Source organism: Populus euphratica, unplaced genomic scaffold, assembly GCF_000495115.2.
Source record: "Populus euphratica unplaced genomic scaffold, PopEup_1.0 scaffold226.1, whole genome shotgun sequence".
In the NCBI taxonomy this organism is placed as follows: Eukaryota; Viridiplantae; Streptophyta; class Magnoliopsida; order Malpighiales; family Salicaceae; genus Populus; species Populus euphratica.
The window spans coordinates 696434-716665 of NW_011499967.1; the positions used below are offsets into that span (position 1 = coordinate 696434).

Below are 20232 nucleotides of genomic sequence, written 5' to 3' on the forward strand. Positions count from 1 at the left end.
AAAACATTATAGCTAAAGGCTCCATCTTCTTCTCCCACTTCAAATATGTTTCAGGATTGTTTTTCCATTAAAACAAAATAATTTCCATCCTAGTATTACTCGAACTTCTATCTATCCCATCATGATACCTAAAATTACCCAAATCATCTCCTTAGTTGAATTGTCTATTTCTCTTTCTCCTCTATACCTATAGTTTCTAGGCTTTTCAAATTGATTTTCATGACTTCAAAGCATACTATCATAATTCTTATCACTAATCATATCAAAATCATCATTATTATAAAAACTAACATGCCTTTAACGTCTCCTAACAATATTTCTACTCTGACCAACCCTATTTCTCAAACTATCAATTTCTATATCACATCTCTTCCTTCTCTCCATCTTATACTCAAAATTCCATATCACTATGTCTAACCTTTTCATTTTTTGTTGGTGTTATCCTACATCTTCAGATCTACAAGATATTTTAGTGATAAAGAAAGAATTATTTCTACATTCACTCCCTCACGTGTTTACACTCATCTTATATTTCACTCAATTGGATTTTTCACTTTAAAATTCAACACAACCAAAAGTAATGTAATCCAAATATATGTAGTAACTTAAAAAGTAAGAAATATATGAAAACAAGTAAATACAAAACTACAATTATAATTTTAGAAATAGCGAGTGAATTCTTATGAGATATGAATGTTTTTAGGACACGAAAAAAAAATTCAAAAGAATATATTATGAAAATGATTTGATTAACACCCAAGTATCTCAAATAACACTTTAGTATACTACCTAAATCAATTATAATAGTAACAAAACAAGTTTCAATAGTTGTTGCGAATTAGACGGTGTTTAAATGATCTTAAATTTTATATATAGTGTGATTAGAGTCAAAATAACTAGAATATCAATTGTCAAGTAATTCCGATGTGGTCCAATTTCATCTTGTTTGATTTTTTGCAATAGAATCTATATCTTTGTTTGAATGACTTTTTTTCGTTTGATATTTTAGGTTATTGATATATGCAATGATAAAAATAAAATAAATTATTTTTTTAGTAAGAGTAGTTATTGCCAGAGAAATAGATGAAGATTGAAAATATTGAGTTTCAACCTGTGAAATAAGAAAAACAAAAAATACAAAAGAATATAATCTAATAAATGGAACCAAGCTAATGTGAACCCTGTAATTATATGGTTACATAACTAAACATACAAGTGGCAACATGGGATAGTAAAAGAAGACAAAAAAAAAAAAATCTCAATAATGCTTGTACAATGTTTTTTATATTACAGCTCCTAACAATCTTGAGCGTAACTTATTTTGGTGGGAGGCAATCACCTATTTAAATTTAGAAATTATGGAGACTCAGTGGTTCCATAATATTACACTACTAAAAAAGTTGACAATTCCTCAAGAACAACCAACAATTATTGTCTAGATGTCACTATACTTGAAAATGTTTATGGGTGGATGTTGATGGAATAAAGCAATGGACTGACAAAACTTGAAATAAATTGCCAAAACCAACTATAAGCAGAGATAATGAAGAGAAACATCCCTTACGGAAGAACATACAAGAGACCAAAAAGAAAGAGACAAAATTATTATTATTATTATTATTGCAGTCAAGGAGACTAGAGAGCAGACCTGCTTGGCTGTGCAACTCCAAGAAATCCTCCTTGCAATGAGAGGAAATATTAAACGGACGTTGTGTCACCAATGAAACAGATCGTGTAACCTTTATCAAGAAACCCAAAAAATTGAAGAGAATTTTAAGAATTTGCACCTAACAGTATAAAAATATCAGCACATGCACGGGAGGTTTGATGATCAAGCCTAGAATCCAATTCCATTGAGAGAAAAAAATACAAATAACATACACAGAACGTACACAAATGCTAGAAAATAAAGAGATAAGATGCCCTGCAGAAACCCAAAAGAAGAGTTGCAGAACCCATCACAACAAAATCCAATGAAAAAACACAGAAGCAAAGCACAATGAAGATATAAGGAGAAGAAGTGCCTTGTCTGCTGGGGCTGGGAACAACAAAATCCAACGAAAAATGATAGGAGAAAAGAATCCAAATCAAGCAGTCATCCATAATCAAACAATAGGAAAGATGGCGAACAAAGGGGAAAAAAGGAAATAAGATGAAAACGTGTTCTACAAAGGGAGGAGTACGTATAATTTAAGAGAAGGAAGCCCGCCAGATAAACTCCATCGATTTTGTGAATAATTATGGATGAGTGGTGAGAAAGGACGCCCAATTTGGAATAGAAACACAAATATCAAAGAAGATGTATTTATAAAAGTAGAAAGGGAAAACCTAAAGCAACCACAACAATAGTAATGGACTCACTTGGTTTGAACCAAAGAAGGTTTCGATTTGTGTGTCAAAACCCTGTAGATAGAACAGCAGAAACTCAGTTAAGAACAAAATTTCAGATGCTCCAACAAAGCAAAAAAGAAAGGAAGAAAAAATATATCAATCAAGCCAAAGGCACCAAAGCAACATCTCAAAAGGAAGCACTCACACAAAGACATTGCCCAGCAGAGTTCCTTCCATCAATCACTCCCGCAAACAACGTGCGATGAACATGCATGTCCTTTTGTAAGAACAATTTGAAACCTAAAAAGGATCAAAGTCTCAGCACACAGTACCAAGCATGAAACTCAACAAATATCTTCACAAAAAAAAAAAAAAAAAAACATCTCTCAAAATCTTCGTAAAACACGCCTTACAAGAAGAGAAAAAGACAGTCTAAACCAATCAAAACCCGAAAAAAAGAAACTGAAGTCTGAGCATGCAACAAGCTTAGAATCGAGCAAACATCTTAAAAAAATAAATAAATAAAAATAAACTTCTCTTCATATCTTCGTCAAGCACCTAACATGCAAAAGACTAAAAAGGTAGATCAAACAAACCAAACCCCTTAACTAACCCAATAATCTGCTTCCAGACGTGCATAATAGTGCAACACGATGCCCAATCTCTCTTAAAAAAAGAGAGGATTAAACATAATGCACCTTGTTACCCAACACCAAACGAGGGACCTAGACTCCACCACCCTCCCCCTACAATATAAAAATGGAAAAGATGAATAGTTTTCCAACAGACAGCATTTGTATCTGCGTCATACAACATAGTTCATACTCACTCAAGAGGAATAATCAAAAGTACTGCTGAAGCAAAACTTGCCGGTCTTTCATGGAGGAAGAATTCGCAAAAAATGCAGAGGCTAAGCAAGTAAAGAAGCGAGGACCCCGTCCTCTCATCGTAGCACAGTCACAGGCTAAAAAGGTTCGTATCCGTATGCCCGCCATCTGTAGCCCTGCCATTTACCGCATCAAAGATGAACTGGGTCTCAGCTCCTGCGATGAAGCCATTCATTGGCTCGTCCGCCATGTCCGGCCCGATCTTATTCCCGTCCCCGAGACACCCACTAAAAAAAAATCGTCCAAGAATGGTCCCATTCCCAAAACGGGCTCCGTTGATCATGACTCGGTTCCAAAACCCGCTTGCAGGGCGAGCCCAGATGCTGATATTCCTGCTTATGATTTTCTCCCAACCACAGGTGGTGTTCCCGCAGCAAGGTCTCCGGTGAAGGCAACGGTGGTTCAGGCTTCGACAGTGTTTTTTGACACTCCGGCAACATTGGGTACCTGGAGCTGTCGTTTTTTGAGTTTCACAATATTGTGTCTTTTATGTTGAACAATGTTTTCACATTGTCTTTCTTTTTATTTTGTGATTTGATAAAGAATGATTTGTTTTTTGTTTGTAACTCTCTTTCCTTCTTTTTTTCTTGGATAAGCAGAAAAGGCAGAGAGATTGATTGCTGGTGCGGCTGCATATGGGTCACAATTACTTGTGTTTCCAGAGGCATTTGTAGGTGGTTATCCTACGTGTGTGAAGCTTGATGCTACAAATTCACCTGAAACAGATGGTGATTTGCAGAAGTACTATGCCTCAGCTATTGATGTGCCTGGTAAGAGCCCCTTTTGATCACAAAGCCCTTTACTTTCTGTAATTTCTGCCAATCTGTGCCTTACTGCCAGCCAACTACTTTTTCTAGCAGAACAAGAACTTAGTTATAGGACACAATGGTGTTTTCTTGTCATGCTCCAGAAATTGTTTAACATAAGTGGAAAAGGAAATAAAAAAATAGCTGGGTTGATTGTTGATTGTTGATCATGTCATTGCGATTTGATTTTTTTTTTTTTTTAGTGTTGAATTGAGGCAGCTGCCGAAGCTGAAAACAAGCTGACCTAATAAATAGTCAAGCTTCTAGGTTTTGAGCTGATAATTCTGTTTCTTCATTTTGTTTGGACATGCGGATTAGCAGGTCCTGAAGTTGACAGACTTGCAAAATTTGCTGGTAAATATAAAGTCCACTTAGTAATGGGAGTGGTGGAGAGAGCTGGATGTTATCTCTATAGTACAATGCTGTTCTTTGATTCCCTGGGAAAGTGTCTTGGACAGCACCGCAAGCTAATACAAACGGCATCAGAAAGTGCACTGTGGCGTTCTGGAGAGAAATCCACACTGCCAACATATGAGACCTCAATTGGAAAAATTGGTGGCCTCATCTGTTGGGACAATAGATTGCCACTTCTGAGAACAGAGTTATATGATAAAGGTACTCCTTTTTACTTCTCCTGTTATTTAGTATTGGAGCATCCATTTCTTTCTTCGTTACAAAGTTGACAAATTGCTTTCTATACTTTGCCACTCAATCATTTTTTTATGCCTTTTCCCTTCCAATTGGATCTCTTCAATCTTTCATTAAACCTGTTTTGTACCATAAATATAGGTGTGGAAATATATTGTGCACCCACAGCTGATGCAGGAGAATTATGGAGAGCATCAATGACCCACATTGCCTTGGAAGGTAGTTGCTTTGTGCTTTCTGCAAATCAATTTTGCAGGAGGAGAGATTATTATCCTTTGCCACCTGGAGATATAAATGGTGATGCATCCTTAGATGACATCACATGCGCTGGAGGTAGTGTTATCATTTCACCATCAGGGACCATCCTGGCCAGTCCTGATTACCAAGGAGAATGCCTTATCTCAGCTGATCTAGGTATTGATTCATTTCACTTAGTGTTTATCTAAATAATTGTTTAATTGGTCCCGAAATTTAAATGTTAGCACCTCTGTTCCTGTAACAGGTCTTAGACCTGATTTTATGTTGAACTGATTAGCCAAAATATGATCTTCTCTTTCTTGCCATGTTTTACGGAACTCTAATCATTATCTTCAATCCACTATTGCAGACCTTGGACATATCATTCTAGCAAAGACACAATATGGCGGAATTGAGAGTGATGTCGATAAGAACCATGTCAGTGTGGCTGCAAACGGATCAGAACCCAGTTTGTCTGCAGCAGAAATGAACACTAAAGCTCTTGAAGAGCTTTGAGGGTGACGTAGCAGTGAAGAACATGTTAGTTCTAGAACAACCTTTCCTAGTCTTGCTAATGGGAATGACTAGAATTTGCTTATTACCAGTTTTCCATGGGTACTCGGTGCCGACCTAAATAACTAGGTTCAGAGAAACTGAATGTGTGGTGTCATAGCCTTTCTGGGCAATTTTGATGCACAGGGTAGGTCCCAGGTTAAATTAGAATGTAACGTTTGGCCAAATACACTTGGCGCAATGTGATGAAAAGTTGCTAATATTGATTTGAATGGTTTGATCATGATTTAAAAATATAAAAAAGTTAATTATAAAAAATTATAAAAAACATAGTCAGCCATGTTTCCGAACAAACTCATAACAGATAATCATCAAACAGCTGAATCTAGAAAGAGTTGATTCATGATGAATGCCCCGAGGACACGAAAGCTGTTTGGGAGAGGCGTGATTTTCCTGGACTCTACCCATCCTGTGTCTGCTTTTTATTCTGATAACCGAACTTCATGATTACCTGGCTACTTTCTGCCTCAAAATTTAACAGAACTCACCGCTCTTGGCTCTGATTTGACGCCAAATAAAGTCAATTCATGCTTTAGCAGGTGCAAAGTGATCACGTACATGCATCATAATTTAAGCTGACGCCATACAAATTCCATGCCGATCTCTTCCAAAGTTCCTCGCAAGAAAGTGTATTCAGGGCCATGCAAATTCTTAATAACATGAGAGGCTGGTTTAATTTCAGAAATGGTCAAGGCAGGTGAAGACGCTGCCGAGGACAAAAAGAAAACAAAGGTTACATATCAGCAACTATATTTGATGCTTCTGGCATGTCGAGATACGTTATGCCAGAAGTTTTTGTACGAGTCACTTGGCCAAATGACAACCATCGTTTTTTTCCAAAAAGAACTCTATAGGCACAAGCATTCTTAAAAATTGACAATAGTTCAGTGAATGTTGAGCAGCGATTGCTGCAACTTCAGTGATTCTAGAACGGCAAGCGGAGGATTAATTCTCACTATAATATTCTTCTTGCATCCGGTATCTAACCAGCCTTGCATGAAAACTACTCTGCATAGCTCACCATTTGGATTTTCTTAAATTCACGCCTTCAGCTTTGGCATCTGATAGCCTTGACTTCGAAACATTCCCTGGTATCACCGGAGGTCTCTCTTGAGCTAGATTGGGCTCTCGTGAGGACCGCAGCTGCCCTACTTGTCGCATGGGACTAGCATACCCCCTTGGAGAATCTAACCTAGAAACAGACAACAAGTAGTCCCTAAGACCCTTCATTGATTGATGTCCATGCATTTCATCTCCATAACCTTTTCCTTGCCCTTGCCTCTCCAGTTCAGAAAACCTCCCCCAATCTATCCCGTCTCCTGGAAATGGGACCCTCTCATTTTGGATGCCCCATTCCACTCCATCTGACACACTTCTTTGCAGAGAACTGCTTCTCCGGGGTAATTTGCTAGAGGTAGAATTCCTCCCTTTGATGTCTTCTTCATCCATTGCTGCCTTTCTCAAATCACGGGGTGTTCCAGAAGGGTAAGTCCACTTGTAGCTTTTGTTATTGTTATCCATATTCAATTCTATAGAATGAAGATCACTTTCGGCAGAGCCTTCTTCGCATACTACCCTATCATCTACTTCTCCATCCTCCTCATTTACTTCACTCCGATGGGAGACAAAACGATTTTTACTCAAGCAAGCATCTATCTCTTCATCATTTATATGACTAGAACAGCGCCCTTTTTCTTTATTTCTTTTGGTTCCAAGAAAAGCTTCAAGCTGATTCCGAAGTTTATCAACAGCTGCATTTTTCTCCTCAAGCTGATATTTAGCTTCTGAAAGTTTCATGTGGACTCTCTCCTCACGCAACACATCAGCTAACTGCATCATCTCCCTTTCCTTTTCAACCTCTTCACAAAGTTTTGCAGATTCCCTCTTCAGTTCTTCAACTTCAGCTTTATCATCACCAAAATCCCTGGCTAGTTCATCACATACTTGCTCCATTACAGCTCTTGCTCTCTTCTCACTTTCAAGCTCTTTCACTGCCTTCAATAGAGATGCCTTAGTCTCAGCCAGTTCCTTCCCTAGCTTCTTGTTCAAGCTCTCAAACCGTCTCCTCAGCTTCTTCTCTACATCGAGTTCTCCTGCAATGGACTCAATAGCAGCTTCAACCACCTTCTGCTCCTTGTTTTTCCATGCTGCCTTTTCTTCAGCAAAGCACTTCATTAGATAGTTTATCTCATTCTGGTCAGAGCGCTGTTCTTGGATAAGGTGGTTGACCTGCAAACGAGCCCTCTCGAGCTCAGCATGTAAGGCGGAGATGAGAGACATGCTTGATGAGGGCCTATCTTCATTGCCCCATACACGGTTGATAATTTTAAGCAGTTCCTTTGATGTAGTCAGAGCATTACTAACATCCTTCAGACGAGGTTTGACTCCAACAGTAGATCCACTAGGAGTTTGGGCTCGAGATCTAGTCTCAATCTGCATCATTAGAGAAATGGTAACTGCAATTTCCTTGCTGTTGTGTTTTAATACAAGAAACCTTTAAAACTGTACAATGCATGGGAAGACTAGTGATAAATTAAAAATCTCAAAATTTGTTTAAGAAAGAAAAGTAAGAGACACAACTCATCATCTATTTGTAGGATATGACATGAATAGATTACATGCCCAACATAGAAAATTACATAACAAGATTCCAATTCAAACTACTGGAAAGTATAATTCCTGACCCGAAAAAACAGTAAAAGCATGCACTCTTGCTTTCCAAGACACATTATAACATCTCTAAAGGACTGGCATTATTAATTGGGCGTACCTCCATTAAACTGGCATTGCTAACAGAATCAAATGCTCCAATGCTCTGGTCCATAAGCCTAAGCCTCTGAGAAATCGATGATGTTCTTCTATGGCGGCTGCCAGTTCCAGAACGATCAATTCTCTGCAAAACGATGATTTCAAACAACAGCACCACATTTAAGCAAAACTAGCTTGGATATAGAGGCAGCAGCTTCAAGGCCTTCAAATCTCCATATCAGTTCCAGTTGTTTGCTCTATATTTAGATGTTACTCAACGTTTGAAATTATAAAGCCACAATTCAAAAGTAATGCAAGATTTCAATTTGAGAAAGCTAAAACAGATAAAACAAATGACAAACTGCAAAACACCATCAGCATTCTACTAAAATTCTTATTTTCATCCACAACCAATATAAACAACTAACTTTTCAAACAAAGAAGATTCAATCATTGTTATATTAAGAAATATACAATTAGCCAATACCAAACATAAAGCTTTTCATTAACTAGAGAGACCCACAATACCAAACCTAATATAATCACCACTCACCTTAGAGAAACCAAGCTAACACATGGCTTAAGATTCCAAGGCTCAAACCTTTTCAAATCCCCCCACTTTTCTTACCTAACAATCAAATTCCACTTAAGCAAATTCTTAAAAAAAACCCCAAACAAATCCAATTTTCCTTTTTTTTCCTTCTTCCACAAAATTCTGCTTAATCAAAAGCAACATATATAAGAAACCAAGAATAAAACTTTCGACTAACATCCCATCAACAAAACATGAAAAAAGCAATCAATAACAACGTTTAAACGTATAATCAAACAAAAACTCACCTCAGAAACAGGACTATGAGAAGGATCAGACAAATGAGGAGGCAAAGAACCTGAATGCACCGACCTCCTCTCTCTACCTCTACCCTCTTTCCTCAACCTCCTCTCCTCCACCATTTCCTCCTTCATTTTTGGCGACGGCATCTCATTCATCTCCCAGAGGGTAGCAGCCAGCTTCCTCGCTGACACTGGCGCATGCTGCTGCTTTCCCTTTCCATTTAGTGACTTTGGTGAGGAATCTATGGCCCTCAGTGCAGATGATGGGGTCCTCTTCCCCATCAACTTCCATGTGGGCACTGGTGTACTGGATCCACCCCTCTTACCTACCAAAATTGCTCTCTTGAATCTGTAGTTTTGAATTATTGATGAGGATGATGATGCTGACGAGGAACACCCTCTTTTTCTTATCTTGCCAGGCAGCAATTCCTCCATTGTGGCACTTCCTTTTTGCCTTAGCATTATCAAATGCTCCCCTTATAGATCTCACTCACCAAGTTGCAATAACAGGAAGAAAAATATTTGAAGAGTCAATAGAAGTAAAGAGCTTGACACTTCATTAGGTGATTGGTAGCTAAAAAAGTTCAAGATTTTGAACTTGGGCTCTTTACAAGGGAGCTAAAAAAAGGTAGAATTAAGCAACGAATTGCCGTTCTGGTTCATTAGTCTTTGGATGGCCTAATGACAATGATAAAGATTTGAAATTGAATGAATCAAGAGTTTTTGAAAGGGTGAAAAATGAACAGAGAGAGAGAGATTTGAATTGGGAAATGGGAAAGAATGAGAGGATGTGAGAGAGAGCTTTGAGGAGGAAAAAAAAGAGAGCTTTCTTTTTCTTTTTTGTCTTGATGACTTGCACTATTACTACTCCTTGCTTGTGTACTTTTGAGATTTTTGATCGATACAGACAGCATACCAAGTACCCTTGTGGTGGTGTAAAGTGACAGAGAAGGAGAAACTATATGGACCAATTGTAACTTCGTCCTTGTATTGTTAGAAATTAATATCTTAGTTTCTCTTGTTCCATATCCAATCCATGTTTGTTTACAATCTTGATCCTTTGTTGATTAGATTATCCGTCTTCGAGGCAATGAGCTTGTCCTTACTGCACCAATAAAACTTACATCAGAAGCGATAAGACAAGAAATGGAGATTGGATACATATCATCATCCTGATTTTCTCCTAGCTATGGCTGTTTGTCGGTATGATTAGACACATTCAGGGGAGTGTTAGAGACTAAAGAGCTAAAACTAGCGCACCTGTCAAGAATATTTAATTTCAGCAATATCTCCAAACTCATCGAGTCATATAATAGGGTTCTTAAGAGCATAGATCACACCATCGAACATTTTGATTCATACAGCCTGTGTTCACTGCCAATCTAACACCATAAAAAACAACCATTTTCAGAGGAACAACCGTCTTCGCCACTTTTCTGCCATCCAACTCACCTTAATGACAGCATGATACTGAACGCCGTCTACAAGCCTAGAGAAGAGATCTCAACCGCCCGGCAGCACTCCTAGAAACAGTTGTGGCATAGGTGTGTTTTCGAATAAGAATTCTTGTAACCATGTTACAGATTTATACATGCATATATCGGATCTTGGTGGTGAGATTCTTGGCATTTCTTTTTCATGCACTTATGATTCAAATTTGATGAATGTATCATGAATGAATTATGATTTTAAAATTAGATGGAATGATGTTTTCAAAATACACAATTTGACCTGTAGTTATTTAAATCGTATTTTGAATTTGGCATTTGTTGTAATCTGTTTAGGAATTGTCTCATTTGGCAACATTAGAATATTTTTGTAAATAAATTATCGTGGAGTTCTGGTTCGAGGTGGGCATGAAGCTTTGGGCCCCTTTGATATGAAGTGGGATAGAATGCTAGATCGGGAAAAGGAGACCAGGGCATTCAACAAAATGGAGCAAAAATGGTTTTTCTTTCCTATTCTTATAGCTGAAGTCAAATACCCTTTTGTTTCAATAACTTCAAGCGGTTGAATTTAGATATCTATCTTTAAGCCACAAGAAATTATTTGGCACAATTATTGGATTTGAAACTGTTGAAATTTTTTAGCTTTTTTTTTTATTTAATTTAAGTTTAAAATTATCTTAATTATTAATAAAATATATGATTTGGTTTAAAAAAAATTAAGATAATTTTTATTTTTAATATTGAAACAATGACATATTAAATTGACCCAAATTTCATGGCTTAACTCTCCAAACCATCAACTTAGGTCATAGACTTCACTAGAATTAACATCTTTTTTTAAAAAAAAAATTCACTTAATGATATGATTACAAAAATACATATCCGCATAATTAAATATTAATAAAATATTAGGATGTTTATTTTAAGACTACATTAACTCATAAAAAGAAAATAAAAATAAATTAACTAAATATTGAATGATAAAATTAAAAAAAATAAAATTAATTAAAATAATTGAATGATAAAATTTAAAAAAATAAAATTAATTAAAATTAAAAAAATAAAAAATAATATTTAAAAATTAAAAAAGAAAGGGATTTGACCCAGCGGGTCATCTTTAAAATATTTCGACTTGACTCTTTGCCTAGCGTAAATTTAAAGTTAACTTATGTGACAGTTGTCTTTATATGATCTTGTCAATTTGGCAGGTTCAAAAACAACCCATATAATTGGTAAAAAAAAATATAGTTTGGATTTAAGAAAAATCAAGATATATATATATATATATATATATATATACGCTCGTGCATGTAACGAAGTATTGGATCAATCCATGTTTCACGACTTAATTTGCCAAACCCGCGATGGATTCAATCGAGTTTAACAACTTTGTTTTTTTAATGAATATTTTTTACTTAATGTCATGATAATAGAATAGGCACTCGTAAAATTAAGCACTAACCAAATATTGATATGTTTGTTTGATATTATTATAATCTTATAAAAAAATCTAAAATAAATTATGAAAACTAATTTAAAATTAATAAAATATTAATTTAATCGGAAAAAAAATGAAAGATAGAATTTAGAAAGAAAAAAAATAGCTCCTTCATTGTTCATTTAAAAAGTATAGGAAATTGGTTTTACCCTAATTCTTTTAGCATAGAAGATAAATATTTAGGTGATGCTAACTTAAAAAAAATATTTAGGTAATGCTAGTGTTTTTTAAAAAAAATAAAAAGACTCAAATTATTAACTTGAATAAATTTAATAAGCTCAGTCAATATAATAATATGATTAAAAAAGAAATCAATAATTCATAAAACAAAAAAAATTCAATAATAATTACTACAAAAAATAAATTATTAATATTATACATGAGAGGAAAAGAAAAAAAAGTCAATTTGAGACTCGTTATCACTCTCACAAAGACTTCACTACAAGAAAGTGCTCATCCTTATGGTTTTAATATCATTACAAAAGGTTCCATGACTATATTAAAACAAGTTGCATGCATTGTAAGAGCAAGGACTTAGATAACAAATAAAAAAAAATATCATAAAGTTGACATCTTATACTTATAATTAATTAATTAATTAAATTCAAAAACAAAATCTCTTTTCAAAAAGCAAAATTTAACAAAGAAAGGAAAATTAAAAAAAAAAACTCAAGATAATTTGGGTCAATTTTAAAATCAGTAAAAAATCTATAAAAATCAAATAAAAAAAACAACAAAGCTCAATCTCCAGTTAAATAAATATTAAATGATGAAACTATATAAAAAAAACTTTAAAAAGAAAAAAAAAAGTAAACCTAAGCAAGTTTTCTAAACTTGAAACCCATGAAATCCAATGTCGAGCTCAAGTACAAAGATCTGTTTCTAACTAATTTAATATTAAAGGATGAAATAAAAAAATAAATTAATTTTAAAAAATTATTAAAGTAAAAATAAATTAGCAATAAAAAAAACTAGAGGATGAAATTGTAAAAAAAATTAATTTTTAAAATTATCTTAAAAAATTCAATTTTTAAAATTATCTTCAATAAAACAAATAGAAATTAAAAGAATAAGGATTAAATTTGATAGAAAAAAATTAAAAAAGGATGAAATTGAATCCTAATTTGATAAAATATTTCAAATAAAAATAAATAGTAATCAAAAAATAAAAATTAAATTTAAAAAAAATAAATTGAAAAACTAATTTATAAATTTAAAATATTAAACATGAAAAATAAAAGGATAGAGAAAATAAAATAAAAAAAATTATCAATACCAAACTAAATATTTATTTTTTACAGCATTGGCAAAGGATAAAAGGGATGGCGAGATAATTTCAAAGCTTCTCTAGAAGCCATAATTGGATCCCTTCTTCTCGAAAAGACAATTAGATATCATCGTGATGAGATTTAAGTTAAGGTTATGTCATAATCTACAAAACAGCTAAAAGTATTACTATGGTCCATTCTTAGCAAACCTTATAATTTTATAATAGTAGCTAGACAATATTAATATTGTGATCATAATTAAAGATCATTAAAAATCTATTAGAGTATGCCGCGTAGATTCACAGTAATGGTTATTTTAATGCTTTATCGAAGACACAATACTGTAAATTAGTTATTCTTAAATAAAATTATTTTTATTTACTATATAAATTCAAAGGATACTATGCCATATTCACTAATAAAATACTTTATAAGAAAGCAAATTGATAAATCATTAAAAAGGAAATGTTATTAAAATCTATATTTAAAGAATTGCCATAAAGGGAAATCATTCATGTGATTAAAGATTTCAAAATATAGATTCAAAAAAATAATCAAATTATATATCAATTCAATAATAGCACTTTTATCTATTTTTTTTTCATAAAAAATACTATCTCTAGGATAAACTAAGTTTTTATAGCTCGAGGAATTTAAGCATGGTATTGTATGATATTTTTTTATAATAATCACCTATATGAGTTTGAAATAAAGTTATCTCTATACAAAATAAAAAGGCTAAATTTTTTAAAGTACTTTCTAAAATCATGATGTATTTAAAGTCAAAATAAATTTAACCATAAAAAATAAAATTGTAAGAAAATAAACTATATGATATCTATTGTCTAATTTCACATAAAAAGCTGAGTAATTCAAAATATTATATTCATTGATTAGTCAAAAAATTATAATAAATTTGCATTAAAAAATATTTAATACAATGACTTTTCATTGTTATTCTCTATTTGTTTTTATCTACTTTATATTTTATTTTGATTAAATAATTTTTATTCATGAAAAGAATTGTTAGAGTGTGAATGAAAAATTATTTCTATTAAAACTCAATTTAAAATAGAATTATATCCTTTAAAGTAGAAAGTTGTATCCTTTTGTTTTAAAAAATAATTTAAAATTAATTGACAAAATTGCTTATAAAAAAAGATAATTCTACATGGTTTTGATAATGAAAAAAGCTTTTAGTTTTTCTAGAACTTTTCTTTTTTTGTATTTTTTAGTCAAAATTCATATATGGAGTAACATATAAATTCTAGCTCAATGTTTATTTTTGGTTTAGCTGCCAAGTATAAAAGATTAAGTAATCTTAAGATACATTATTGTAATCACCCTGTTAGAGTACCTGAGAGCAGACAATAAATTGTTTCTATTTCTTCAAGTTTATTTTATATTAACAAATATTATAAGTAGATTTTTCTTTTAATTATTGATTTATATACATTTTTATATATTGTAGAAATCAGATCGTTATAGTAAAGAGAAACAACAAGCTTAAAATCTATTTAAAACATTACAACATTTTCAGTCCACTTGTAAATAGTCCAACAAGATAGTTCTCAACATGTTAGCCAACACAACCAACCTATAGCTCCATGGCGTATTCTATTCAAGTTGTAGATGCTTTAAGATCCCCCCCTGTCTCTTGCATTTGTCGAAGTTGAAAATCCAGGTTTAATTTCTTCTCGCTCTACAGCTAGACACAAACCATATATATGATGGCTGTTGGGTTCTTAGCTCTATTATTTCCTCTCCTCTCTTTACTGTTCTTCGGTTTCCCATTTGCCAAGCCCATAGCGGGATTCCCATCTAAATTCACACAAACAGCTGAGAAGCTCTCTCCCTCTACTCCAAATGAGCCCTGCAAAGAGAAGTTCTTCACTCAAATACTTGATGAGTTTGAGTGTATATATTTTATATAGTTTTTTCATGTATCATGACTCATAATTAAAAAAAATCAACTTTTTTTTTTGGGTTTTTGCAGTGCTGTTAGCATGGTTCAGATTGAAATATCCGCATGTCACCATTGGAGCCTGGCATCTTCTTCACCAATCCTCAACTTTGAGAGCATAACATCACACCATACAGCTTCAACAATATCATCACTCAAAACTCTAGGGTCCCCCAACTCTCTTTTTATCTCTGTTATTCATTAATTTTAAAACTGACCCCTTCTCCTTGCTGAAAGACACCAAGATATCACCATGATGAGATTTAAGCTAAGGTCATGTCATAATCTGCAAAGCAGTCAATGGTATTTACAAGGTCCAATCTTAACAAACCTTACAAATTTATAGTGGTAACTAGACGATATATATTAATAGTGTGATCATAATTGAATATTATTAAAAACCTGCTAGAGTGCGCCTAGATTCGGAGCAATGAATATTTAATGGCTGCATGGGGAAACTAAATTCAGGGTGAGAGGCAGGAGAATGAAGACACTGCAAGCCAACCTGGAGGCCTCGAAATATATACTTAGAAAGTCATTTAAAATATGCAAGTAAGAACCATAAACTTCATCATTGCAACCTATCAAAAATTAATCAATTCCTTTAATTACATTATTGGTGTCTTCTTCGTTGCAGGAACTACATTAGCTCGATCTAATTAAGGTCTAATAATAATAAAGGGATTAAAAAAAAAAACTATATTAGCGCGAATTCTCTTGAAAGTTGGCTTTATACTGCTTTGGGTCTATACAGCCATGACAGATTATCTAACTCCTTCAAATTTTTTAAGTCCCATGCCTGCTTATCCGGTTAAAGGGGTACTCATCATTGATGCAATTCAGTAAGATTAATTATAATGCTCACAAATTATTATATATATGGTTTATTTTTCAATACGAAACTTCTTTTTTGTTTAAATTACTGCATAGTAAAAATAGATTAGTTGGTTGATTTATATACAGTTAACGGTGTAAATATGGAAATATTGTTTACGGGTATATGTGCTGTATTCCAATTTTCATTAAAAAAGAGAAAACAAATTGATTATCAAAATTAATTCCAGTCAATTTCACTGTTAACTGACTAATTAATTTGAAAAAACTAATTTAACTCAAAAAATATAATAAGTGAAAAGAGATTCTAAGATATTTTTTATATTATTTTCTAACATAATCATTTAAGTAAAAAAATTTTAAATTTTAAATTTATATAGATTTACATTATCTTGTATTTAATTTTTATCAAATAAATAAAAATAATAAAATTTAAATTCATAACTATTTAATTATCAACATTCCTATACTATTTTAGCCATTACAATAGTTTTTTTGTGTTATTCGTAGATGTTAATTACAGGGGTAGAATGATGCTTGTGCAATTGTACTATGAGCCCATGACAAAAAAGCGTTTGACCTTTGCAGATGTGTAAAGCGATTGATGGTCCAAACTCGAGGGATGGAATAAATGTTGAAATTATATAGTGTAAAATTAATAGCCTATCCCTTCTCAAGTGCTACTGAATTATTGAAACTTGGAAGATAGATAATTAAGACGATCACATGAACAACAATGACATGGAAAGGGAAACTACATTCCGTGAACCATAAGGTGGTAGCATCCGAGAAATGCATTTCCACCTCGCATGGTGAAGTTTGTTCTTACCATGAATCATCACTATCATTATCCCTTTGTCTATAACGTAAAAACTGGATTTCATAAAGTTTTCGCTAATCATCTTTGCATGGCCCATCAACACAGAATGTAATTGATGCCCTTGATGAGGTCAACAATTCACCATTTTCGAGGGCGGAGATTTTTCGGGCACTAAAGGATAAGAACTCCCTCTCCGTTTTTCCAAGTTTTTATTTGTTAGGTTAAAATGCAGAAGCAGAAATTTAGAGAAATGCCTTCCTTGTTTGTTGAAGAAATAAGTTGTCTAGGAATTGATTTGCGGGCATGTAAGAGATGATAATGCCAATAGATGGTAATTCAATAAGGACAGCATATTTCCAGCTTCTGAGTGGAACTACAATGATACGGCTACTTTCTGCAGAGGGTTCTTTGGTGTTGAGCCGAGACCTAATTGGATTGCTGCTGAGTTTGGTGGCCATGTGAGTGCATCATTTTCTATAGCATGGAGGGCAGGCATGCTATATTGGTGGTAATCGTAATAATATTGCATAGTAGACCAGCATAAATCCAAATAATAATAATAATAATAATCTTGATGTATCTCAAAGCTTTAAATGACTGCTTTGAACAGGATATTAAAAGGGTCTTGAGAAGATTTGGCAGCAATTTTGTCTTCTTTAATGGCTTGAGTGACCCTTGGAGTGGTGGGGGGCATGATCTCTCTCATATTTTAATCTCTATCTTAAAAGGAACATGTGGTTATGCTGTTAAGAGATTAATATAATTTGCTTCGTGGTTATGACAGGGTGCTAGAGAATATATCCAAGAGCATATAGTTGCCATCATAGCAAAAGGAGGCCAGTGGATCAGAGATCTTTGAAATGAAGAATTTAATATAAATTATTGAGATAACTAGTTCCTGGCTACAGCATATCCACACATATATTGAAATCTACAAGTAGCATGCCCCAAATGCTCTCCCCCTTCTTTCTTTGATGGCATTCATGCCCCCTGTTTTTTTTTTTTTTTTTAATTTATCATTCTGCAAATCGCCAATGATTGGGATGCTTCTAGACAAATTATATTTTCTCGCAGGGGCTCACCATGTGGACCTGAGATTTGCAACCGGTGAAGATCCAAAATGGCTTCAAGACGTTCGAAAAGGAGAGAAAGGAGAGGTCAGCATCATTGCAGAATGGCCATGTCACTTGAATTAAAAAAAAAAAAAAAAACACGTTGCCAGGTTCCAGAGAGCGGTCAAAAGTAAATTTAGGACGTTCTTGCAACAAGGAACATTGAACCATATAGGCCCATTGGGTTGGTTAAGAGGAGTACTCTTGCAACAAGGAGCATTAAAACATACTTCGACGGTCTGGTCCAGTTGCCTATCATGACTGATATGGAGGCATATGAACCAGGATGTTTTGTTTCTATCCTGAAGATACTGAAAAACAAAAACTCCTTTCTTTTTAGCAAACAGGAGGCCGTTCTTGCACTGTTTGCATGAGAATAAATAACGTTTTATGAATAAATAGATGGTTGAATTCACCCGTCACCTTCATCTGGTAACGATTGGTAGTTGCTTGCGAAGGAAAATATGCTCCCTGGTCTGACTTCGAATGCAAGGGCTAGCCCTCCTCTGCAAAACAGAAGGGGCCTCGCCTAGTTAAAGGAAACTTTTTTTATTTTATTTTATTAATATAAATATCCAGACTAATATATATTTACTTTAACTAATTATATATTTACTCTAAAATTAATAATTATATAAACTCGTACTCATGACCATGAACCTCGCTTAGTTAAAGAAAACTTTTGAAGCAATGAGATGATGGCATATGGTTGCTGCGGGAGGAGGAATGTCTGCTTGGTAATTGGATATGCATGGATAAAAGCCCAACTGTGACATGAATGTCCTTTTCAAATTGCTTCGCAATCTTTTTCTAAGTTAGGGCAAGAAAAAGACAGGTCAGTCCACCATTCAGATTTTGGAAATGGAGGTTTGGTCACTCGAAGGCACTTTGAAAGTGCAAGTCGTGGATAGTTGCAGTTTGACTTGAGAAACATCAGGAATCTCAACCATTATTACAATGCCAACAGATACTCAGTGGGATTGGAAATGTGATATAAATTATGTTTTTAAAAATTTTAAATTTTTATTTATTTAAAATAAAAAAATTTATATTTTAAATTATTTTTATATGCTAATATCATAAATAATTTTTAAAAATAATTTTTTTTGATATATTTCTATATAAAAAAACACTTTGAATTATTATCATTACTATAATCTAGATAAATTTTAAAACTTCGTAAACATCGTTGCATCCTTGATGATTTTTTTATTTTAGTTTTTATATCCAAATTAATAACTAAATTATTAAAATTCCTTGAGGAAAGAAAAAAATTCAATAATAAAAAATCAAAATGTAAAACAATGAAGAATTTCATGGATAATATCAAATTTGCTAGAAAAAGTTATTTCTGTTGAGTCCACTTGCTTTCCTTTTTTTTACTATGAAGTCTTTTTAGATTTTATAACTTTAATTTTGATCCAAATTTTTTTTCTAACATTTTAGTATCTAAGTTTAAGAAAAACAATCATCTTAAAATAACAAAAGAGAGAAGGGCAGTGAATGGCTACTTTTTACAAATGAAACTCATAGTTTTTTATATAAAATATTTTTTTTTTTAATAAGAACAATTCAATGATGGAGTTTTTTTCTTTTTCTATAAACATGCTTGACAATTAGATTAGATTTCATATAGCTTTTGTTTTTGGTTGATTTTTTTTTAGTAATATTAGAGGCTTGGTAGGTGATCTATAGATGTTTTAATGGTGTTTTAAAAAAAAAAGTAAACTAAAAATAATTTTTTTTAAAAAAAATTTACTTGATTTTCTAGTCATTATATAGGTGATAAGTTGCCTTTCAAGAAGCAACTAGTTGCTTGTTTAATTAAAAAAAATTAAAAGGATGTCATCTACTGCTCCTGACATAAAGATTAAAAAATCTAAGTGAGGATTGATTTTTTATTAAAGCATGTGAGTCTAGTTCAAATAATTAGTTTGATTTGTTTATTTAAAAAAATAAAAATAAAAAGGAAAATTAGTCTAAAATAATATTAAATTATAGTTATCAATTGTTCTTGAGTTATCAATTCATATATACTTTTTTAATTTATTTTATAAAGTATAAATACTATCTTTTTGTTTCTTAATTAAAAAATATTAAGAATTGAACTTTTTAATTTATTTTATTTACTTTCTATAAAGTTATTGCAGTTTCGAACAAACGTTTTGTCATTAGGCTATTATTAAGCATCAATTTTTTTATCATGTAATAAAAAAAAGTTTCAT

At 32.9% G+C, this 20232-nt stretch overlaps 2 protein-coding genes and 1 long non-coding RNA gene across 3 annotated transcripts; 2 read left to right on the forward strand and 1 right to left on the reverse strand.

The window, feature by feature from the left end:
• The first annotated feature begins 3035 nt into the window (after positions 1-3035).
• LOC105139048 (bifunctional nitrilase/nitrile hydratase NIT4B-like) lies at positions 3036-5629 on the forward strand. Its single transcript, XM_011045349.1, has 6 exons — positions 3036-3661; positions 3818-3988; positions 4346-4639; positions 4814-5086; positions 5280-5465; positions 5540-5629. Exons 1-5 carry the CDS (start codon positions 3211-3213, stop codon positions 5423-5425), a joined length of 1335 nt encoding a protein of 444 aa, XP_011043651.1. The 5' UTR covers positions 3036-3210; the 3' UTR covers positions 5426-5465; positions 5540-5629.
• A 458-nt stretch (positions 5630-6087) lies between these two features.
• Positions 6088-10170, reverse strand: LOC105139049 (uncharacterized protein At5g41620-like). Its single transcript, XM_011045350.1, has 3 exons — positions 9071-10170; positions 8253-8375; positions 6088-7915 (listed from the first exon to the last, which is right to left on the reverse strand). The coding sequence occupies exons 1-3, from the start codon at positions 9524-9526 to the stop codon at positions 6500-6502; spliced, it is 1995 nt and encodes a 664-aa protein (XP_011043652.1). The 5' UTR covers positions 9527-10170; the 3' UTR covers positions 6088-6499.
• A 7366-nt stretch (positions 10171-17536) lies between these two features.
• LOC105139050 (uncharacterized) lies at positions 17537-18026 on the forward strand. Its single transcript, XR_844912.1, has 3 exons — positions 17537-17585; positions 17680-17731; positions 17970-18026. It is a non-coding gene; the product is annotated as an uncharacterized LOC105139050 (long non-coding RNA).
• Positions 18027-20232: the final 2206 nt, after the last annotated feature.